Source organism: Nestor notabilis, unplaced genomic scaffold (assembly GCF_000696875.1).
Source record: "Nestor notabilis isolate BGI_N333 unplaced genomic scaffold, ASM69687v1 scaffold223, whole genome shotgun sequence".
In the NCBI taxonomy this organism is placed as follows: Eukaryota; Metazoa; Chordata; class Aves; order Psittaciformes; family Psittacidae; genus Nestor; species Nestor notabilis.
In genome coordinates this window covers 44283-64531 of record NW_009920420.1, presented here as the reverse complement: position 1 = coordinate 64531, position 20249 = coordinate 44283, and the positions used below count along the sequence as shown (strand labels likewise).

The window sequence follows — 20249 nt, the reverse complement described above, 5'->3', positions numbered from 1 at the left end:
AAAAAAAATTGCCCCCCCCCCCCCCCCCATAAGTGCAAGGACAAATGTAGAACAAAAATACCGAGGTTTTTGGCTAGATGGTAACTTCTTTCAGCATTGACCTGCCTGCTTATGAGTCAGATGCCATTTCAATTAGTCTTTTTTAAGCAGCATGATGGAGTGTGTAAACCTACATGTGTCATCTCAGCACTCTTTTTCTCTCTGAGATCAGTGTATCACTGCTGCTCCACTCCTAGTTCATGGTCTTAAAATACTTTTCCATTTAGCTTCCAGGCTTTAATGATCCAGCTCTGCACTGACAAAATGCAGAGTATTGAGTTATGGGAGAAAAATGTTAATATACAGTGAGGGGTTTTTCTTTCCCTTCTCCTTAGGACAAGATAGATCATGTAAATGAGGCAATCATTGCTGAGAAGCTAACTTAGGATTTTTCATTCCTCCAGCACAAAGTGCCAAGTCTTTTTAAGAAAGTGGAAGATGGTGAGTACTTTATGGAACCCAGTAGTAAAAATACAATAGCTCTTTGTAGCATTCTTTGAAAGGCTGCAAGTCTGTTTTTGTGTAATGAGTGAAAAAGTAAATTGTATATTATTTCTGCAAGAGAATTAGCTTTTATTTACTCAAGGCAATCAGTGCTTATTATAACTTACGTGTTTGGAGAAACAGATTTAAAAACCATGCTTTCTTGGATTTAGTTGTGTTTGGTTTTCTCCACAATTAAGTAAAACCTTATCCTTAAAAGAATAACTATTAAATAGTCTTCAACTCTTATTAATTATTCTTCAATTCTGTATAATCCTGTATCATTTTCTATTTGGCAGCCACACAGTTTGCTCACTGTCTTTTGATTGATTCTCTTACTGTTACAGAGTGTAATATACTTAGTTTGTTTAGAGAAAGGGAATACGTTTCATGTTTAAAAATCCCTTTTACTGCAGTTACTGCATCTTTGCAGATCTAATTAGGTCTCAGTCCCTTCCAAATCATGTAAGTCAAAGGTCCCATCTTACTTGTCCCTAAGGCATCATTACAAGAAGTCCCCAGATGGAGTCTAGTTTCTAACTGATGACTTTACCATACCGGGGCTAATTACTTCTAATCTTACACATTGATGAGACTGTATTTTATGTCTCTGAGCCATTGAAACTGTAACTGCCAAATTATCCTCTACTGTAATATGCGGGTTATTTCCCCATTAAATGGACTGGCTTCACAAATGACAATCCCTTCCTGCCAGGCTCTTGCATTTTAAACCATAATTATTTCTGGCACACGGTTCCATCCTATGAGCCCTTGTTAATCCATGTTATGATCTTGGATAAGCTGCTAGTGCCTGGCTGATTAAAACCAGGAAAGGATGAGCAGAGCGAAACAGGGCAGCCAGGAGCTTGAGTCGGGTGCTCCTCACCAGCGCTGCAGCCACTGCCTGGCTTTCATTTAGCCCTGCCTTGAACAGCCAGCTTTTTCTTTTTATAAGCAATAACTTCATTCAGCTCTTTAAAAGAAATGACTCAACACTTTCACCTTCTGAGAAGGAAAAAGCCCTGTATCTAGAAGTCTATAATGCGTGAAGGTTTTGGAAGCCTAATCTAGTATAAGCTGCCTTCAGTCAGCTCTCTTAAGCACTGGGGAAGAGAAATGAATATCTAAAGAGCAGCAAAGAACTACAATTGCACTCTGATTTCATGGCTATATGTGATAGAGGTCAGTAACATAAAGCTGTTTATTTCTTCATACAAAGCAGTGGCTGTTATCACAACTTGCTGTGGGCGAAGGTATTGGAAACTCCTCATTCAAGGGAATATTGTATTTTATTACAGCATTACTTCCCACTATATAGGCTTTCTTCCCTGCTTCTTTCTCTGTCAGTTTGGACCCAGCTTGATGGAGCTAACCTTGGGACTGGCTCCCCAAAGGACTTTACTCCAGGAATCCATTTATGAAGGTATAATAATTTGGGTTTAGTATATTCCAGATCTTAATCCAGCCCTGACAATAAGTAACTGCTAACTGGAAGCTTTGGTAGAGTAGCAGGGGTTTAGGAGAACACAATTTGGAGATGGTGGCACTTTTCCTTGGCTCATTTCAGGGAAGTGAATAGCACCTTGTTGATTCAGCTATCACTTCTTATAAGCAGCAGAGAACATTGGCATTGCTGTCTGGGGGAAAAAACCCAAAATCAAGCCACCAAAACCCAAGACAACAAAAACCCCAAACCCCTGACCTTAAAAATCCTGGGAAAATGCCAGTGTTATCACTATGGTCACCACAGCCAGAAATACCAACTTAGACCCAAGGTACAGAGACATTTTATGCTTTGTTTCAGTAGTTTTTTTATTAAGAAAAAAGGTGACACCCACCACCTAATTGTGGTTTAATAGATTTTCCTTAGATGTTTATTGAAGTATATAAATCTGCATTAATATATCTATCAGCATGAATGTTCTGGCCAAAGTTAATCCCAATATTGCTCTAACTAATGCAGTGATACTTTTAGAGCAACAAGATGGTCCTAAATCAATAGGCTGATATTCCAAAAGGATGCTTTCAGTTTAGGGTGTGAGAAATATTTTTGCCCTTTTATTTAAAATAGCACGAATGACTCCTGAAATTTCTGGTTCTTTTTTTTCTGCATCATAGCTGACTTCTATCCCATTAAGCATCCAAACAGTATCCTGAATTATGAGCCTATTTTATTATATTTATTTAAATTCTTGTTTTATTTTGTTTTATTCTATTTTAGATTAATTTAATTTTATTTTTATTTTATTATTTTTTTAAAGGCACTATCCTGAAAGCCTGTGCTTTAATCTGTTTAAAGAGACCAAAACTGTTAACCAAAATGAGTGTAAGATTAAACATGCTGCTGTGCCTGCCTTGCAGATATCAATGCAGTGTGTGTCTGTATAGTATATGTATATGCTTTAGTTGTGATTACTGGAATATTAAGCACTGCCCAAAAGAATAGCCCTGAATTTGCTTTTTCTTTCTTACCATTATTTGACCTTAGTCTTTTGAGCGATTAAAGCAGCACATAAATCTTGTGCTAATCTTCTAACATTGGCTTCAGTTGGTGGGATTTTAATTTACAGTAACTACTTCTGTTGTTGGGCCTTTTAGTCCCGACTCTTGAATAATGCAGTGCTCTGTAGGTTCAATACCTGTGTGTACACATCAGTTTATTGTTTTCACTCACCAAAGTGCATGTATGTGTCACGGGAAAACAGGAGAATAGATGTCCATGGTTTAAGGTAAAATGTTACTGGTTTATGACCCTGTTTCCCTCCTTGTGGTAGGGCAGATGTTGGAGTGCTCTCAGCATGCATTTATATGTGCCCCAGCAAAGGCCAAGCACTTCTCTCTTTCTCCTTTGGACATAAAAGTCACCAAGGTAACTTCTCTGAGTGAGTGTAAAAAATGTCTGTTTACAAACAAAAAGGCAAATAGCAAAACAGCCCAAAACCTCATCGCATCTTAGAAACCTTTGGAAGTTAATCAAAATAACTTCACATAATCCAATGGAGTCATCTATAAATCAATATATCAAGTAATCAATAAAGACATTGTACACTTTGAGGGTGCTGAGGCGCTGGCACAGGGTGCCCAGAGAAGCTGTGGCTGCCCCATCCCTGGCAGTGTTCAAGGGCAGGTTGGACACAGGGGCTTGGAGCAACCTGCTCTAGTGGAAGGTGTCCCTGCCCGGGGCAGGGGTTGGGACCGGCTGTGCTTCAAGGTTCCTTCAACATAAACCAGTCTGGGATTCTATGATCTACCTGAGTGTAAGAGCCCAAGAAAATCGGGGTAAAAAGAAGGTGTAGCTGTACTGTGAGAAAGGGGGAGGGAGGGCTCACGCTGCTCGTAGAGGAAGTGAAATTGCTGTTTCTGGAAGGAGAGACAGCACTGTTGGTGGAAATGAAGCACTTCACTGCCCTCTCGCAGCTACCTGCAGTGGTTTTGTGGCTGGGAATTTAGCCAGGACACCATCCTGAAATGAGAAAGTGTGGGACCAGCAGTAGAGTGACAGAGAAGTGTGTACCCACAGTAATGTGTTAGTTACCTGAGGTTACCCCAGCAGTATGGGTGTGGGGTGGAAAAGGATGTATTTAACAAGGATCCAGAAGCCAGGTAGAACTGGGTATCATGTTGTGCCAATAAACATATCAACTAAGTCACTTGATGTGACTGGCAGTAACTCACTGGCACAGTGTTTGTGCAAGTCCACTGCAGGGAGGCAGGTTAATAATTACAAACTATTCCATAAAATGCCAATTGTTTCCAAGGAATTTTTCTTGGGTGCTTTTGCTTGGGTTAGACAGGGTGAGGGGGGTAGAATCATGTTGCATCATGAGAGAAATCAGCTGTGAGCCACCCTAAAATAGAGAGCGGAGACCTCAAAATACAGCTTTCACAAGGGCCATAGCAATGTAGATAGTCTGTAGAGGTTTATGTCTAAACTAAATTTTCCAGCTGAAACTTTCCTAAGGGAGAACTCTACCTGCACTTCTCCTTTGCCAAAGCATTCAGGCTCCCACTGGCTCCCTGCACAAGAACGAGTCTCGCCACTCCCAACGCCAAGTTCATTGCTCTTGGCTTCGGACAGATCATCATCTGGTCACATCGCAGCCGAGCATCGGTGTCTCCCGTATGGGGTTGTGAGCTCTTAGAAAACTCCTTGTTAAGCTCGAAAATGCTCGGTAATGTCCTGTAAGTCATTCTGCAGCTTCTAGCTGGGGATTTAATGGTAGTTAATGTTAGAGAGAGTATCGATGATTACCCAAGAGGTTCTTGAAAGCACACTCAGCAGCCTGTCTCCTGTAACTGGCGGACCCGAAGAGACCTTTGGGATCAATTCTCATCCCAAGGCACCCAGAAGACAGACTGAAATTGAGAGGGGCCAGAATTCGGCCGGGGGAGCTGTGCTGGATGAGGAGTGCAGCTAAATTATTTAATACACTGCGTTTTGGCTCTGGATCAGAAATTGTCAAAGAGAACAACTGTAGAATGAATAAAGTGGTGGTGGTAATCATCCGTAACAACTTAATTTTGCCTTTGATAGATAGATACTTCAGCGTTTTGTTATACTAAGCTGTTCAGCTATTACTTCATACTGCATTATTCCAGGTATTCTGTGAAGTAAAATCTGGTTTCTCAATACTGTGTCTATCAGAGTAGCCATATTTAGGAAGGTGGCTACTCCAGTAATGATTTGCTATGTGACTTTCAACAGGGCTATGATTATGTCTAAGGTACAGCAATCCCAGGGTCAGGCAGTTACAGTATCATTAGATTGGCCTCCAGCACTTTTCTTTAAGCCTCTCAATTTCCAATATCTTAGCATGAGATTTCCATATTGTTTTTAGAGAATGAAAACAAAAAGATGAAATTGAAAAACACAGACTAAGAAGGAAGGGGTTATTTCATGAGCAGCAGAGCTGAGGAAGCCCTTGGGCTGGTACCCTGAGACACAAGTATTGTTCCTCCCTGTTCCTCTCATCAACTTCTCTATCCCCTATTCTGTCTGCCCCCGCCACCCCGTGCCTCTTAGCTGCTCCCAAGGACAAGAAGGAAGACTTGCTATGAGCAATGAGGCACTATGTGGATGTCCTGCATGCATCAAACAGGGGACACCCAGTGAATTTTCCCCTGTGGCAGACTCATTTCTACAAAGCCATTGATTTTTGCAGTAAGCTTGTCAGAGATCTGCTATCGACCCTGCTGTCATGTTGCTTGAAATAACCCACAAGCTCAAAAGCCCCAGCTTGGACAAACAGAAAGATAGGGCATAAATCAAATTCTTCCTGGAAATCAGGCTAAAAATTAGGTGCAAGTAGACAGCGCAGTGCAAGAGGGTTGTGAGCTGGTTTTTAATGTTTGTTCCTTGATTGTTTCATATGCAGTAAATAATAATTAGGGAAAAAATCTGGACTTCTAAACCACAGGGGCAACTTCCCTGCAGGCATAGCTGTGTCATGTTATCCAGCCTTCTCATGCCCAAGAGAACGTGACCCTTTGTGTTTGACCCTCAATCAGTCTTGGTGACCTCACCACTGAAATGTATAGGTATGTGAATGACTTTATTCATAGAAGTAGCTCCCTAAGGGGCAACTATTGTAAAACTAACTAGTCACATATTGAAATAGTTTTCAGATTGGTCTTGCATCAAAATGTGGGGTTTTTTTTGGGGGGGGTGGGGTGATATTTAATGAATATAACACTGTAGAGCAAGGAATTCTTGCAGCAAGTAAAGCAAAATATGATTTCTTATTCATTTGTTGCAGCTCTGATGTTGCTGAATGCCATAATTTGGGATCAGAGCTTTTCCTTTTGCAGAAGGAATGGAATATACAAGCAGTCATGAGTTGTGGGTTGTTGCTAGGCAGCAGGTTATTGCATCTTGGAGAAGTGGCCACTGGTGCCTGGTCCAGTGGGACCGACAGCTCCCAGCCCTGCTCCCCCTCGCTTATGTGATATCCACAGCCAAAAGAGAGCTTGAAAACTCTCAATTTCATTCCTTGCCAACTGAAAGATGCCAAAAGTTAAGATTTTGAGGGCTTTAACGTTTAATTTTCTTTCCAAGCTTCTCTGCACCCTCCATTTCTGAATTCAAAGCCTGAGTGATTAAAAAAAAGGCAATTACCAATTATCTTCTGTTGAATCTGGTGATAAACCCAAAATCCACCATGCCCTCTTTTATGTTCATATTACTCCATTTTCATTTTAATCTATATCATGATCTGTCTTTCTAAACCTGTTGCAGGGGAATTCAAAAGGGCTAATTCCAAGATCAAACAAATCACAGCCGTGTGGTAAAAGCATGCTATGAATAGAGATTTGTTTTTCACTTTCCCTTCAAAAGGCAAACTTGGGTAATATTTCACCAAGCAAAAAGTTTTACGTGGTAGAAATAATTGCTAAGTTCAGCTGTGCAAAGAGTTGTTAGATTTGAGTCAAGGCAAGTCAGTGGCAACTGAAATTACTGGGAGCTGTGTAGTACTCTTAAATTATGCAAAATAAAACTATTTACTTTGTGATCATAGTGACTTAGAAACTTTTTAGGCTTCATGCTTATTTAAATCTTAGCTATTGCATTTTTATCCTGTGAACAGTGATGTTTTTCTCTTGGTTTTAGCCTACTTCATCCCCTATTATCAAGCAGTTTCTGCTGTCTGTAATCTCAGCATTAAAGTGCCTTTCCAGAAAGAAATAATATCCCAAGTATTACACAGAAATGAACGCTTCTATTGTTCAAAAGTAACATGACAAGTCCATATTAAATCTGGCATGCCTTGTGCTCCACTGAGTTCAGTTCCGTCGTACAAATCACTCAGTGTCAAATTTGGCTCATGTGAACATCCTGTTTCTTTGTTTTGGAAACAGAATTGGGCTCATATAGATGTGTGTTGGAATCACTACTTTGATGTCTTGACAAAAGCATCTGTACCCACAGCACACATCATTTTCTGAAGCCACCACTGTATTAAGAGTATTAAAAGGAAAAAACCAAAAAGAATCAATAAAGCAAATACTATTGCTAAGCAAAAGCATTGTGAAAACTCCCTGCAGCAGGATATATACTGAGTCATAAAATGCATGTGTAGCAGAGAGCGCACCTCTTGTCCTCTCTACAGTTTGTTGTCTTAAAGTTATGCTCTTATAAAGGCAGATAAATGTAAGAAATACTGAATTGCTGAGACCAGATAATTACCTCTAGCTCTTATTATGCATTAGCAGCTTTAGGCAAATGCGGATGTTTTGTAATTACTACCAGTTCTGAGTAACATGGGTGGAATTTTTATTTACAGAGCCCATTTGTACCATCAAATTCTCTGTATGTTGTGACCTTTACACGAATACACGTAATAGCACTAAAATGACTCCATAAATATATTTTTTGGCTACAGAGCTGCTTTTCCTTTGTTTGCTTATGCACAGTGTTTGTCATGTTTACAGTCACGGAAGAATTTTCTGGCTGTCTCAAACATTCTAGTACTTTCAGAAAAAGACACAGTCACTAAAATGTGGATGTCTTAATAACATGCTGTGAAGGGGGCTCTGAGAGTGGTGGAGGATCCTTTCCAATAGCTCTTTTGTATGAAATGTTTCTGTTAGTTACATCTTTATTCTGAGAGCACATTAGCTGCTCAGTGGTCAATAAGCCAAGTAATGGTACAATAGAATGAGTCATAGAATCACGGAATGGTTTGTGTTGGAAGGGACCTTAAAGCTCATCCAGCTCCAACCCCTGCCACGGGCAGGGACACCTTCCACCAGAGCAGGTTGCTCCAAGCCCCTGTGTCCAACCTGGCCTTGAACACTGCCAGGGATGGGGCAGCCGCAGCTTCTCTGGGCACCCTGTGCCAGCGCCTCAGCACCCTCACAGTTAGAATAGGTAATAATGAATCTTAGTGCAAGGATCAGAACGAGGAATAATATTCAGAATGCATTAAAATTAGAAAGAAGTGGGACTTGAAAAAATTAAATGTGGCTTTGACTCTCCTCCTTTGTTTGTCTCCTGTCTACCTCCTCCTTTATATAAACTTCTGGCACATCTAGTGTTCATATTTAAATGTTTTATTCATCTAACCCAAAAGTCAGTGCTATCTATTTCTTACGTGAAACAGCCTCCAACAACTGACTCACTCTTGGTTTGTATCTCCCAGAATCATGGTGAAATACATGGACAATACTGCACAGCTTTTAGCAGCGCAAAGAGATGGGAGGAAGCCATCCCACCAAAGTGGAGGGAACCATGGAGGTTCATGACCACCATTCTTTGCTCATTGGTGTTGGGGCGCTTGCTGACTTGGTCCTTATTTCTAGTTCTTCCTCTCGCTACCACAGGAATAGGAACCTGTGGCATTTATGGCATCTCTTCCACTTCTGCAATGAGATTACTGACGAAAAAAATATGAAAGAGGATGTTAAGGCTATTTAACACCATTATCCCTCATGATCCACCCTAATTCTCCATACCTTACAAATTTCCTCCCTCTAATAACCTGGTTTTGAGCTCCCCATTACATAAAGATACCAGCAAAGCTCCAACAAGCAAATCCAGTGACAGATCATACTATTTATACTGACTAAATCAAACCTATGTTAGTCAAATCTTCCTGTGTGCTCCCGATTGGGTCCTTGGCCTGAGTTATGTCCACAGAGCTGGGCTTTGGTAGGTTTGGTGAGTTAGTGCTTCTAGGTACTGAGATTTGTTAGTATAAGCTTATGCTGCCTAGAGAACCCTAGGAATGTGTTCCTCCCCATGCCACTGAAAATATAAAAATAGGGAAGAAATAGAAATAACCCTTGGAGGAGGGAGGGGAATGGAAAAAGGAGAAAGTGAAGAATCTGCTTAATTTTGTCTCTGTGTGATGGATATGCTGGAGGTGATTTCCTGCTTTATTAAGTGAAGATAAAGAATAATAGCAATGCATAATGAAAACACTACTTTTTCTGTTCTGCATGGGTTTCAAGATATAATTCCTGTGCTCTTTCTAGCCCCCTGATGAGCACCTTGCTTCTAATGGCAAGAATAATGAGAGATTTACGACTTCTGGCTTTTTGATAGCAGACCAGAACTCATTTGTCCGTTCCATGGCGGATCCTGTAATCATCCCTGCAGGCAGCCAGCTACGGCTTCAAGGTGTGCAAGCAGGGCAAGATAATTCAGTTAACAAATCTCATGATGCTACTTGTAATGGAAGAAAATCCATCCTGACATCTAAAAAAAACATTTTTCCATTTTGTTTACATAATGAAGCCTGTTCAGACTGAAACGATTTCAGGCTGTTTTGCTTACTCTGATTTGAAAACCTTCCCAGCAAAGCTGCCTTAAAACACTATTATCTTTGTGCAACTGTGTTCAAGTACTTTCTTTTGTGGCAAAGTACTTGTTTGTGTTGGTTTGGCTTTTATTCAGGACAAAAAAGATTTCAAGTAAATAGTTGTCAGCTGCTTTCTCATCCTTTAAACCTGTATTGTTATTTGACCCCCATTGTAAGTAAGTGCATTGCACAGGACTGAGGTACCTTCCATTTGTCATCCCCTCTTATACAAGTCTTCCAGCACCTAAAGGGGGCTGACGAGAAATCAGGAGAGGGGCTTTGGACAAAGGTCTGTAGGGACAGGACAAAGGAAATGGTTTTAACTTGCCAGAGGGGAGACTGAGATGAGCTCTGAGGCAGAAGCTCTTCCCTGTGAGGGTGCTGAGGCGCTGGCACAGGGTGCCCGGAGAAGCTGTGGCTGCCCCATCCCTGGCAGTGTTCAAGGCCAGGTTGGACACAGGGGCTTGGAGCAACCTGCTCTAGTGGAAGGTGTCCCTGCCCGGGGCAGGGGTTGGAGCTGGAGGAGCTTTAAGGTCCCTTCCAAACCAAGCCAGTCTGGGATTCTATGACGGGTAAGTACGGTGTGGTCTCTAGCTGTGTTTGAGTTACCAGGATAGCATCATGTGCTCCTCATGTATCTCTAGTGAAAACTGCTGTCTAGTCTTACATGAAGGTCACTGTCAAATCCCAGAGAGATGATCATCAGGTGTATTTTTACGACACTGTGAGAGAGTAAATTCCACATGTGGTTGTGGGGCTGCCTTCATGCCCCCCTGTGCCCCATCTTCACTGTGATGTTGCCTCTGGACCCTCAACAAGGCAACACCTCATCTCTCCTTGAACTTAACATCATTTCTGAAGGCTCAGGATAATGTCCTTGAAGGATGGCAAGAATGTGCCTGTGCCAAGGTTTTCTGGAGGTGCATCACTTCCTCCACTAATAGGTAAACACAACATTCACCGGTAGATTCCCTTTAAATCAATTTAGTATCAGAAGGAACTTCAGTATAAGGTGGGATCTTCAGCATTTGTCTAACTCTGCTTTTAGTACCACGCATGTGAACTTCAGCTCCGTTGTTCAGTTTTACTTTAGATGACAATAGTCTCTGCAATTTTATGATATTCTTTCTTTATGACACATGATGAACACCAGAAGATGTGGATTTGGTTCTGCTCTTCGTTCCGACTTGGCTTTCATCTTAGGTGTGTCTGTAATGTCCGGATGGCTTTTCTGGATGACTCATTTCAGATCTGAGGATGTGAATTGTGATCTCTCCCAGCCCTTACTGAAAGGGACTGTGGCGAATCTTTAATGATGATGCTTTTTTCCTGAAGGCTTCCTCAGGTATTTGAACTTAAAAAGTCACAAGACAATTTAAGCAAAACTAATGTTTTAAACAGCATAAAGTATAAATTAATTCCCCCAAGTTGGTTTTGATGACATGGTCTGCCTGCTGATAACTTACAGTAGGAATAATGCCTAGAAGAAGAAAAGGACTTAAAAATAAGCTTTCACTGATTCCAAAGACGTTGTATTGGCTGAGTGACTGCTCTGATACCTGACTCTGCAGCCAAGCCATTGATGGCTTTTAGCTCCCAGGACCTAAGTTGGGAATTTGAGTGTCTTTGGGTAATGAACAGTGCTGACCTAGGGGCTGTAGGGACCCTGACTGCCACGGACAGGGAGGGAACCCAGATCCCCTTACAAGTCTCTTAGATGGTGGCCTAAGGATTAACAGAAAAGGCAGTATTTTTGGTAAAGAGGAGGAGTTTCATACCAGTGTATTTGTTCTGCGATGCTGTTTGGTGGTGGTGTGAGGGAAGTTCCTGGAGCCTCCAGAGGAGTTCATTTTGAGGTGATGCTGGTGGCTGATCATTGTACGTTTGGAGCAGGGTGGAGTTGGTCAGAAGTTTTGACATGTATTTGAAATTTGCCAGCAAGTGAACATGCAACTTTCATGACAATAAGTGGAGAAAAGGCCAGGGCCAATAGTCTAAAGTCATTCCAGCTCTGCTCTGTCACTGCGGGTGTCACCAAATAACCTGCCTCAGGGAGGCAGTCTGCATGTGTCCAGCAAAGACCTGAAACTACTCTGACCTTGTGAGACCTCACTTGGAGTACTGCATTCAGTTCTCAACATAAGGAGGACATGAAGCTGTTGGAGCAAGTCCAGAGGAGGCCACAAGGATGATCATGAGGGGCTGGAGCACCTCCTGTATGGAGACAGGCTGAGAACATGGGGGCTGTTGAGCCTGGAGAAGAGAAGCTGCGTGGAGACCCCAGAGCAGCTTCCAGTGTGTGAAGGGGGTTACGAGGATGCTGAAGAGGGACCTTCATCAGGGACTATAGGGACAGGACGAGGGGCAATGGGTTCAAACTGAAACAGGGGAAGTTTAGGTTAAATATAAGGAAGCTCTTCTCTGTGTGGCTGGTGAAGTGCTGGCACAGGGTGCCCAGAGAAGCTGTGGCTGCCCCATCCCTGGCAGTGTTCAAGGCCAGGTTGGACACAGGGGCTTGGAGCAACCTGCTCTAGTGGAAGGTGTCCCTGCCCGTGGCAGGGGTTGGAGCTGGATGAGCTTTAAGGTCCCTTCCAACACAAACCAGGCTGGGATTCTATGAAAATAACATTATCCATGGACCGTTTTAATGTGTCTCAAGTTCTGCACAAAACCTCAGCTGGCTACAAACTGGTCTGTCCTCTGCATGCCAAATAGTTGTTATACGCTATTTTTCACCAACAGCCTCACCTTTGCAATCTATCTGTGTTTTAGCAAGCTGATTTACAAGTACATCTTTTCTGAATCATTATGTGAGCCAGCTGCCAGTTGGCCCGAGGCAGACATCCAGGCACTCGAGACTGGGAGAATCGATTCCAGCTGCACTCTGTAATTAGGAAAACCCTGGTCTGTAGCCGGATGTCCAGATGCTTTGCCAAGGAGCGTATCATTTGGTTCAACAAACAGTATTTGTGAGGGAAAAACTAAAGAGTGGAGATGTAATAGGACAAAGTTCATATGCCAGCAATTGCTCCTCTATTCCTCATCCCATCTCCTGTTTGTAAGAAGGATAGGTGGGTCACGGTGGGAAGGGAAGGTCAGGGGAGGTTAAACAAGTCCTCGGGATTTCAGCTTGGATAGAAGTAAGTTTCTCATACTCCCCACAGAGATGGAAAGTACTTGAAATGCCATTTCTTTCATGCTTTTGCACCGGGGTAAAACTGAACTTTGCATTTTGTTGTGTAACAGGACTTAGTGTGATGTGTTTTGTCAGGAGCGAGAACTTGTATGAAAACTCTTTGTGTGATACATCTCAGCTAAATCTTTATGCTCCTTGAATTATCTTCATTTCAAACACAGGTTCAAGGTCTTTTTGAAGGTCTGTTGGTTGTTCTGTTGACATGAATTAACAAATGCGAAGCTTCCAAGAATAGATTTATACCAGGAAAAATACTGGAGCTTTTGCCACCAATGCCATTTAATCTGTCTCAGCAACTAGATTAAATGACTTGCCAAAAGTTTGAGTGTTTTCCAGCAGTAGGATTCGTGTAGTAATACGAGAATGCCATTACACAGGATATGGTACAAAAGGCAACACAAACCTCCACTCTGGATGATTTAGCAAAGAAGAAAAATATTTCCTCCTCTTCTTCCCACCTCACTTCTTCCTATCTCTCCTGCTTCAGAAACAGCTACTTGTTAAAGCTGTGCAAGCAAGAATTAACCAATCCGTTATTCCAAGGGATCTATGGGAAATTGGAAGGTCTTACCTACAGATTATTGCTAATCACAGGAGGTTACTTTGATAGCAACAGTTTACATGTTATATATAATGTGTGGTGTGGACTTTGACAACTTGCTCTTGTTTGACCCTGTAGCACTCAGTCTTTCTCTTGTGCTGAAAACACATCGAATGAAATTCATGAAAGGCCATCTGGCAAAACATGCCTGTCTGGATTTGATTCATCTCTGGCCAGCCTTTTGGATTTCCTTGTGCGCTGGTTGACATCCACAAGTCAATGTTCTCCTGTTGCAGCTTTCCAGCTCGATCTGGAACAACTGTGGCTTTCTCACTGTAAAGCATTCAAGGAAAATACTGATAACTTAGTGGAAGTTGTCACTTAAATTACATACCTTTTTTTACCAAACTTTAGGATTTTCTTAGGTCTTGCCTTAACCCTGTCCAAGAATTTCTTCTTTGTCCTTCTCTGCATTGTTATTCCCTATGGAGCTGATTTCAAAAAGTAAGTAAGACAGCATATGTAGCAGTTCTTAATCGTGAAGGTATTCACGTGTAATTCACCAGAGTAGTGATACACTGAAAATTGCCTTCCCATAACACTTACACAGCAGTTGGCCCCATTCTGCTGCTGGTGGGTGCAGGTGGATTGTGTCCTTCACTGAAAGCACAGAAAGCTCCTTCTTGCTGCATACCACAGCATGGTGAAGAGCATGCTCTAAGGGCATCTCGCCCATGTTTTGTGCCTGCAGTTACCAAAATCCAGTGCCAGATCAGGTTCATTGAATTTTCACTGATTGCAATCACAGTTCATTTCTTTGCCAATAAAAGTGTTTAGTGGGGCCTCTGCTCCAGCTATTTTCTGGAGTCTCCTTTTTCCCCATGCTGTGGCTAAGAAGTCCGGCTGTTTTCTCTGTTCCTCAGGATTTTTCTGTTGCTCAGTGACAAAAGCAAACCTCTTTTTTCTTCGTACCAGCTATGAATATCTACACAGTGGCATTGACAACTTGGAGCTGTGCCACTAAAGTATACGTTGTGTATAAATAAAGTATGCTTTATTAAAGCAGAATGTTCATCAAACATCTTCTTAGTGTTTTGTGATCGCTGTTCTGTGGTGGGACTCAAGGAGAGCTCTCCATGGAGAATAGACCTGATACCTTCCTCCTTCTCCACTTCTGATCCTTAGATGCACCCAAGGAGATGAAGCCTGCTATGGTTGATATGCTTTAATGAACACTTCTTAAAGTGGAGCTGATTTATATTCCTTTGTTAATATAATGTTACATGTAAAGTGAAATTCTGCTTAGTAAAAGATTAACTTCTATGGCAGGCTGCCTGAGTGAAAGAAAAGAAATACAGAAGGTCTTACCAGTGATGTGACTTGTTGCTAAAAACCAACAGCGAGTAAAATCAAGAGATTTCAGTCCAAATAGAGAATTTGTGAAAATTAATTTGGGATATTTAGTACAAAACAGAAAGTAGCATAATTTCTGACAAAACTGTTGTAATGCTTCGTTGCAATAGTCCAAACTCTGTGTTAGGTGGAAATCAGCTCTGAGTAAAAAAAATGCAGACAAGCTAGAGTTCACAGAACACAAATGACAAAATCAGAGACTGATCATAGAATCACAGAACGGTTTGGGTTCAAAAGGATCTTAAAGCCATGGGCAGGGACACCTTCCACAGGACAAGGTTGCTCCAACCCCCGTACAATGTACTAATGTAGCGGGTATCACTGAACTAGAAAAGTTACCATGCAATAGAATTTGTGACTATGATTTAAAATTACTGTAGTTCTTTAAATGTGAAGGTGACTTAGCTGCAATGAAATCAAACTCGTAGCATCCAGCCCATTAATGTGCTCATCTGTACTCCCAGTCCTGCAGACTACAGAAAAGTGATGTTTGTTGAAATCCCCGTTTCTCATCTTCCCCAATTCTTCCACGCTCATGCCTGAATCTGTGGAAATCAAAAGCAGAGATATCCAAGCTTTGGATCAACCCTGAACACATTGTGATATTGTCCATGAGCACGTTTCTGCAGCAGCATCCCAAGGGTGTTTCAGGTGCCTCTCCTGGGATGAAGGAGAAATAGGATCCCTCCAATAGCCGGATCCCAGGGCAATCAGATCATTTACAGTCCGCTTGCTCTCAACTTAAACCCACATTTTCTATCTCATCTCCTCCAGGACACTGGAAATATCTTATTTTCTCTGCACCTCTTTCCCCAGGAGGGACACAAAAGCAATGGAGCACTGATGGTCAGAGGACATGCACAGGCCTTCGGTGGGCGAGTGCTGCGGAGAGCAAATCAAGCTCTACCAAGGTAAAATAAATAAATTATGTTTAGATAGCAGTCAGCAGAATGCATTCAGGTTTCAAAACCAATCACTGATTGCTGAGCAGTGTGTTTGGACATGGGTTTGTTTAGCCAGGCTTAGCTTAGGCAGCAGAAAAGCTAAATAAAATGAGGGCTAAATGTCACGATTCTGTTTACTCTTGGTGAGGGGTGAAAGAAATTGCATAGGGGTTCTTCATTGGAGAAAAGTTGTTAAAAACACCCCAGGAGAATAAATCAAGCAGCATCCCCAATATCAGTACACTCTGTCTCGGATGTTCTCAAGATAAAGCCTGAGGTTTTCAGTTCACCGCAATTACTTTGTGTAAGTGCCTATTTTTTACACAAGATGCAGTGAAGCTTGAAAGCTCCCAACAAGTACAGGATTAGATGGTCAAAACTTAAAGATCCATTTCTTTGCCAAAGATTGGAAGGAGTAAATAATACATATACTAAAGCAGAAAAAGGAAAAGTAAATAATATTAAATACTGGTGCACTAGTTTGAAGCTAATCAAGAGCATTTTTTACATGCCTTTGGACTCTTGCAGGATGTCTCCATCTGTGCAGCCCTTAACAAAATAAATAAATGTCAAATTAACTACTGAAGCATGAGAGATGCATCCAAAAGAAAGTGTTTCAAGGAACATTCTTCTTTGGTGCCCTGTAGAAAGCTCAGGGAAGTTGAGAGTTTTGGAAGGCATGCAAAGGTCTTAAACGTGTAGGTAGAACTAAATGAAGTGCTGAAAAATATGAGGCAAATGTTGTTACAAACCAGGAAAGAAACAAAGGAAGAAAATGCTTTCCCTGGGGCTGTGAAATTATTGAATTGTCAAAAGCACAGGCAGCTGGTTTAAACAGTTGATAAAATTTACTTGACATTTCATCTCATTAATAAACTCTTGATCTACTTCTAGCTATTTAGGTTCCCAAATCAGCCTTCCCAAGTTACAGCCCATTTTCTGTGCTGATTCCATGCACGGAGGACAGAAGCACAGGAACGGTTTTCCCCATGGGCTTTGGTGCAGTGTCCCACCTCTGGCACCTGGGAGGTCACAGCTCTGTCACTCACAGTCTTCCTTGAGTAAGAAGAATATTATGTTTTGTGAAACACTTGTCAAGTGCCGGCGTTGATTATCAGAAGATAGACACCCAGGCATGACCGAGATGAATTCATAACAAACAGGAGGAGTGCAGCTAGCAAATAGCACCTAAACCCCGAATGAACTTGGATGAACTTTCATTATGAAGCTAATCCTCAGATTTTGCATGCCAATTCAATGGGTTTTTTTCTATTAGGATCAAGAGATCTAGGAACACAGGGCAGGAGCAATCAAATCAGCCAATTTACAGCAGCAGTGAGATTAGGGCAGATGCTTTATTGCATGTGACTTTCGTGACCAGCCATGTGGATAATAATAGCAGGAGATTTTAAACTCAGGTTTCCTTTTTGTCTGATAGCTTTAATGTAAGAGCACCTCCTTTGTCACATCGAGTGAAATAACATGCTCTCTATCAAGATAAATGCTTACTGTCATGGTTGGAAAAATGAATCCGGGCCAGTGTCAATCAACCTTGGACATGTGTGGGTTTATGTCATTGATAGGTGCTACCAAGTAATCATAAGCAAGAGGGAACTAATGAATTAAAATAGTCGCAGAGCACTTGTAGATAATTACTTCACTCATGGGGAGAGCTCATGGAGTTCCTCCATGCTTACAGCTAGTGAGGTTGTAAAGCAATCATGTCCCTGGTATCCATATGTCCTCTGCAGCATCTGATGGCACACATGGACCTTCAGGCTAATGATCCATAATATATTTAAGTGCATTTTAAATTCCAGCAGATGATCCTGAAAGAGCAGTTGAGACCCTGAAGTTGGCAATTGCCTTTGAGATATCCATTCTTAAACAAATACAGCAGCCACTAATCCCAATTGCGATGATGGGTTAAATACTAAAAATAGGATAGAATTCACATTTTTAATGTTAGTAGTTTTCGCACCAGAGCAATAAGTTCTTCATTGAATTCTTCCAGACAACTAGAGCTGATTTCAAGAGCATGTGTTTTTAAATGAGAAAAAGTTAGTAGGAATAGAAACTCAACAAGGAATCTTGACCAGAACTGTCTGATGTGATAGATGGTAGATGAGAAACTGCTACATACATTATGGTAGATTATGTTGATAATTTGAATCTTTTCATTTGCAGGAATCTCTGTCATCACAAAATACAACTATTTCACCAATAGTCACTTCACAGATGATTGATGAGACTAAATCAAAAGAAAATTGGCCCGTTTTGTCTATGCTGTCCATGATCCCACAGCCCAGCGCTTATCATGTGAAGCAGGCTTTGGTTAACCATGGTGCTGTCAGCATTAACAGAGCATTTATGGTATTTCCCAGCACAATAGAAATTCAAGCATCTTTGGATGACACCACGTCTTCATCGGACTCTCCTACTGCAGAGGAAAACCAGTGTCAAGACCAGCACAGAGGGTTTGCCTCCATAACTATTACAGCCAGGCGTGTTGCTGTGGGCTTCAGCGACCCAGCACATGGATCTGGGGCAGTACAAGAGCCCAACGCCATGTCCCCCACCTCAAGCAAAGTCCCTGAAAGGTCCCTCCGTTGCTGGCCTCCGCAGGGACACACAAACCATGTCTCTCCATTAAAGATACCTGAATATTGCTCACAATTCAGTGAAGAGCCACAAAAGCAGCTTTTTGACCCTGGAAACAAGGAGAACTGTGTGGGTCTTCAAAGCAGTGATGGGAGAGAGAAAGTACCACCTTCGTTCATTTCGTGTGTCCACCTTCAGGTTTCTCAGCGGTGTCCAAATACCATCTATTATTTAGACAAGTCGCTCAATGTGTGCATTGACCAACCTCAAATTAAATGCCAAAAAATTCATAGATCAGCTTTATCCTTCAATATAAATTGCAGTTTGTCTAGATTAACAGCAGATGGAGTAGATGGCATAGCTAATGGAAAGCCAATTGAGGAGATATTTCAAACAAAGATCTTAGGAGAAAACAAGATTCCACTCAAATCAAACTCGAGTGCAGACTTAACAGAAAACAATGTAATTAATAGAGAGAAAACAAATGGAGGCTATTTGGGTAGTAAATACCCTTTACAAAGTGTCTTTGTCTCTGAACTTCCAGCATTTGTGGATACACCCAGAGGACCTAATCATGTAGTAACAGCAAAGAAAGATGATGGTAAGCAGTCTGGCAGCTATCACGCTACATTTTCTCTCCAGCTTCCTAATTCAAGTGATAAGGCAGGTAAGTAATTTCCATAAACCTCAGTCTGGTGGAGCAGAGGTTCAGGCTGGAACAGACCCACCACAATGGCTTTATGTGAGCAGATAACAGTAATCCTCTGCTGCTGCAAAGGCACAGTGAGTCAGAGCACAAGCCAGACGTTTTCAGTTCCAGGGCATATATTTGCCATGCTAGTGATGTGATGCATGCTGCTCGTCAGGTGATAGAGAAAACTCTGCCTGTGTTTCCTGCATTAAACCTCTATTTTTAACCATTTATAACAATATTCTTTTCTTCCTGCAACAAGCAGGTGCTTATCCCCTGAAAATAATTAGGTTTTTCTTTGTATAAGAGCTGAATTTCAAAGTGTGAGATTAAGAAGGAGATGGCTGCACCGAGCTTGGTTTTGTGCTCCTTGCAATTAAAAATGATCTTGTTTTCAACTTTTATTTAGAAGGCTATAGTAATAAGCCAGGCTTTTATAAAGAATGGCTCCAGGTAAATGGGTTGCAAATCTTTAACACCTTTGTTTTGGGCATCTCCAAGCATTTTGCAAACATAAAATTGTCTTTGCAACATTGCTTCTCGGGGAAGGGAAGGATACCATGGGGATTGCTCCATGCCCAGAATGGTAGAGCTTCTGCTGCACTGGGCTATAGCAGCTATTTTACAGTGCTCTTGGATAACCACAGGTGAGTTTATTGACTCTCCGGGAAAGGAGCGTGGATGGGAAGAATGACAATGAGTGAGTCGGGTTTTTACCAAGAGCACTATAGTTAAAGTTACCTCCATGTAACCCACGACCTTGGCTACACTTAATTGTACTTGCCCTGAATCTTATATGGCCTTTTTGATGTAAGGGTAAGTATATGAACACAAGCTACTTCCTGAGATTCATTTGTGCCTTTGCCTTCCTGGTGTGCAGCTGGAAAAAGAGAAAGCTAAGAAGCTGTGTGCTGCCTTACGGGCTGGACAAGGTACAAAACCTGGGCTGCACCATCCCTTTGTACCTTGCTGTTAATGCTGCACTCTGTGCTTGAGATCAATGGGACTGCTCTTGCAGTTACCAAGGTGCAGACAGTGAGAA

The 20249-nt window shown here is 41.8% G+C and overlaps 1 protein-coding gene across 1 annotated transcript in view; it reads left to right on the top strand.

The window, feature by feature from the left end:
- The window catches only part of LOC104402709 (chromosome unknown open reading frame, human C10orf90), a 68942-nt gene that overhangs the window by 17344 nt on the left and 31349 nt on the right, over nucleotides 1-20249 (top strand). The window contains exons 2-3 of the mRNA XM_010010658.1: nucleotides 15788-15882; nucleotides 18103-19183. Of these exons, the coding sequence (XP_010008960.1) occupies nucleotides 15788-15882; nucleotides 18103-19183 (1176 nt within the window). The remainder of the gene's footprint in view (nucleotides 1-15787; nucleotides 15883-18102; nucleotides 19184-20249) is intronic.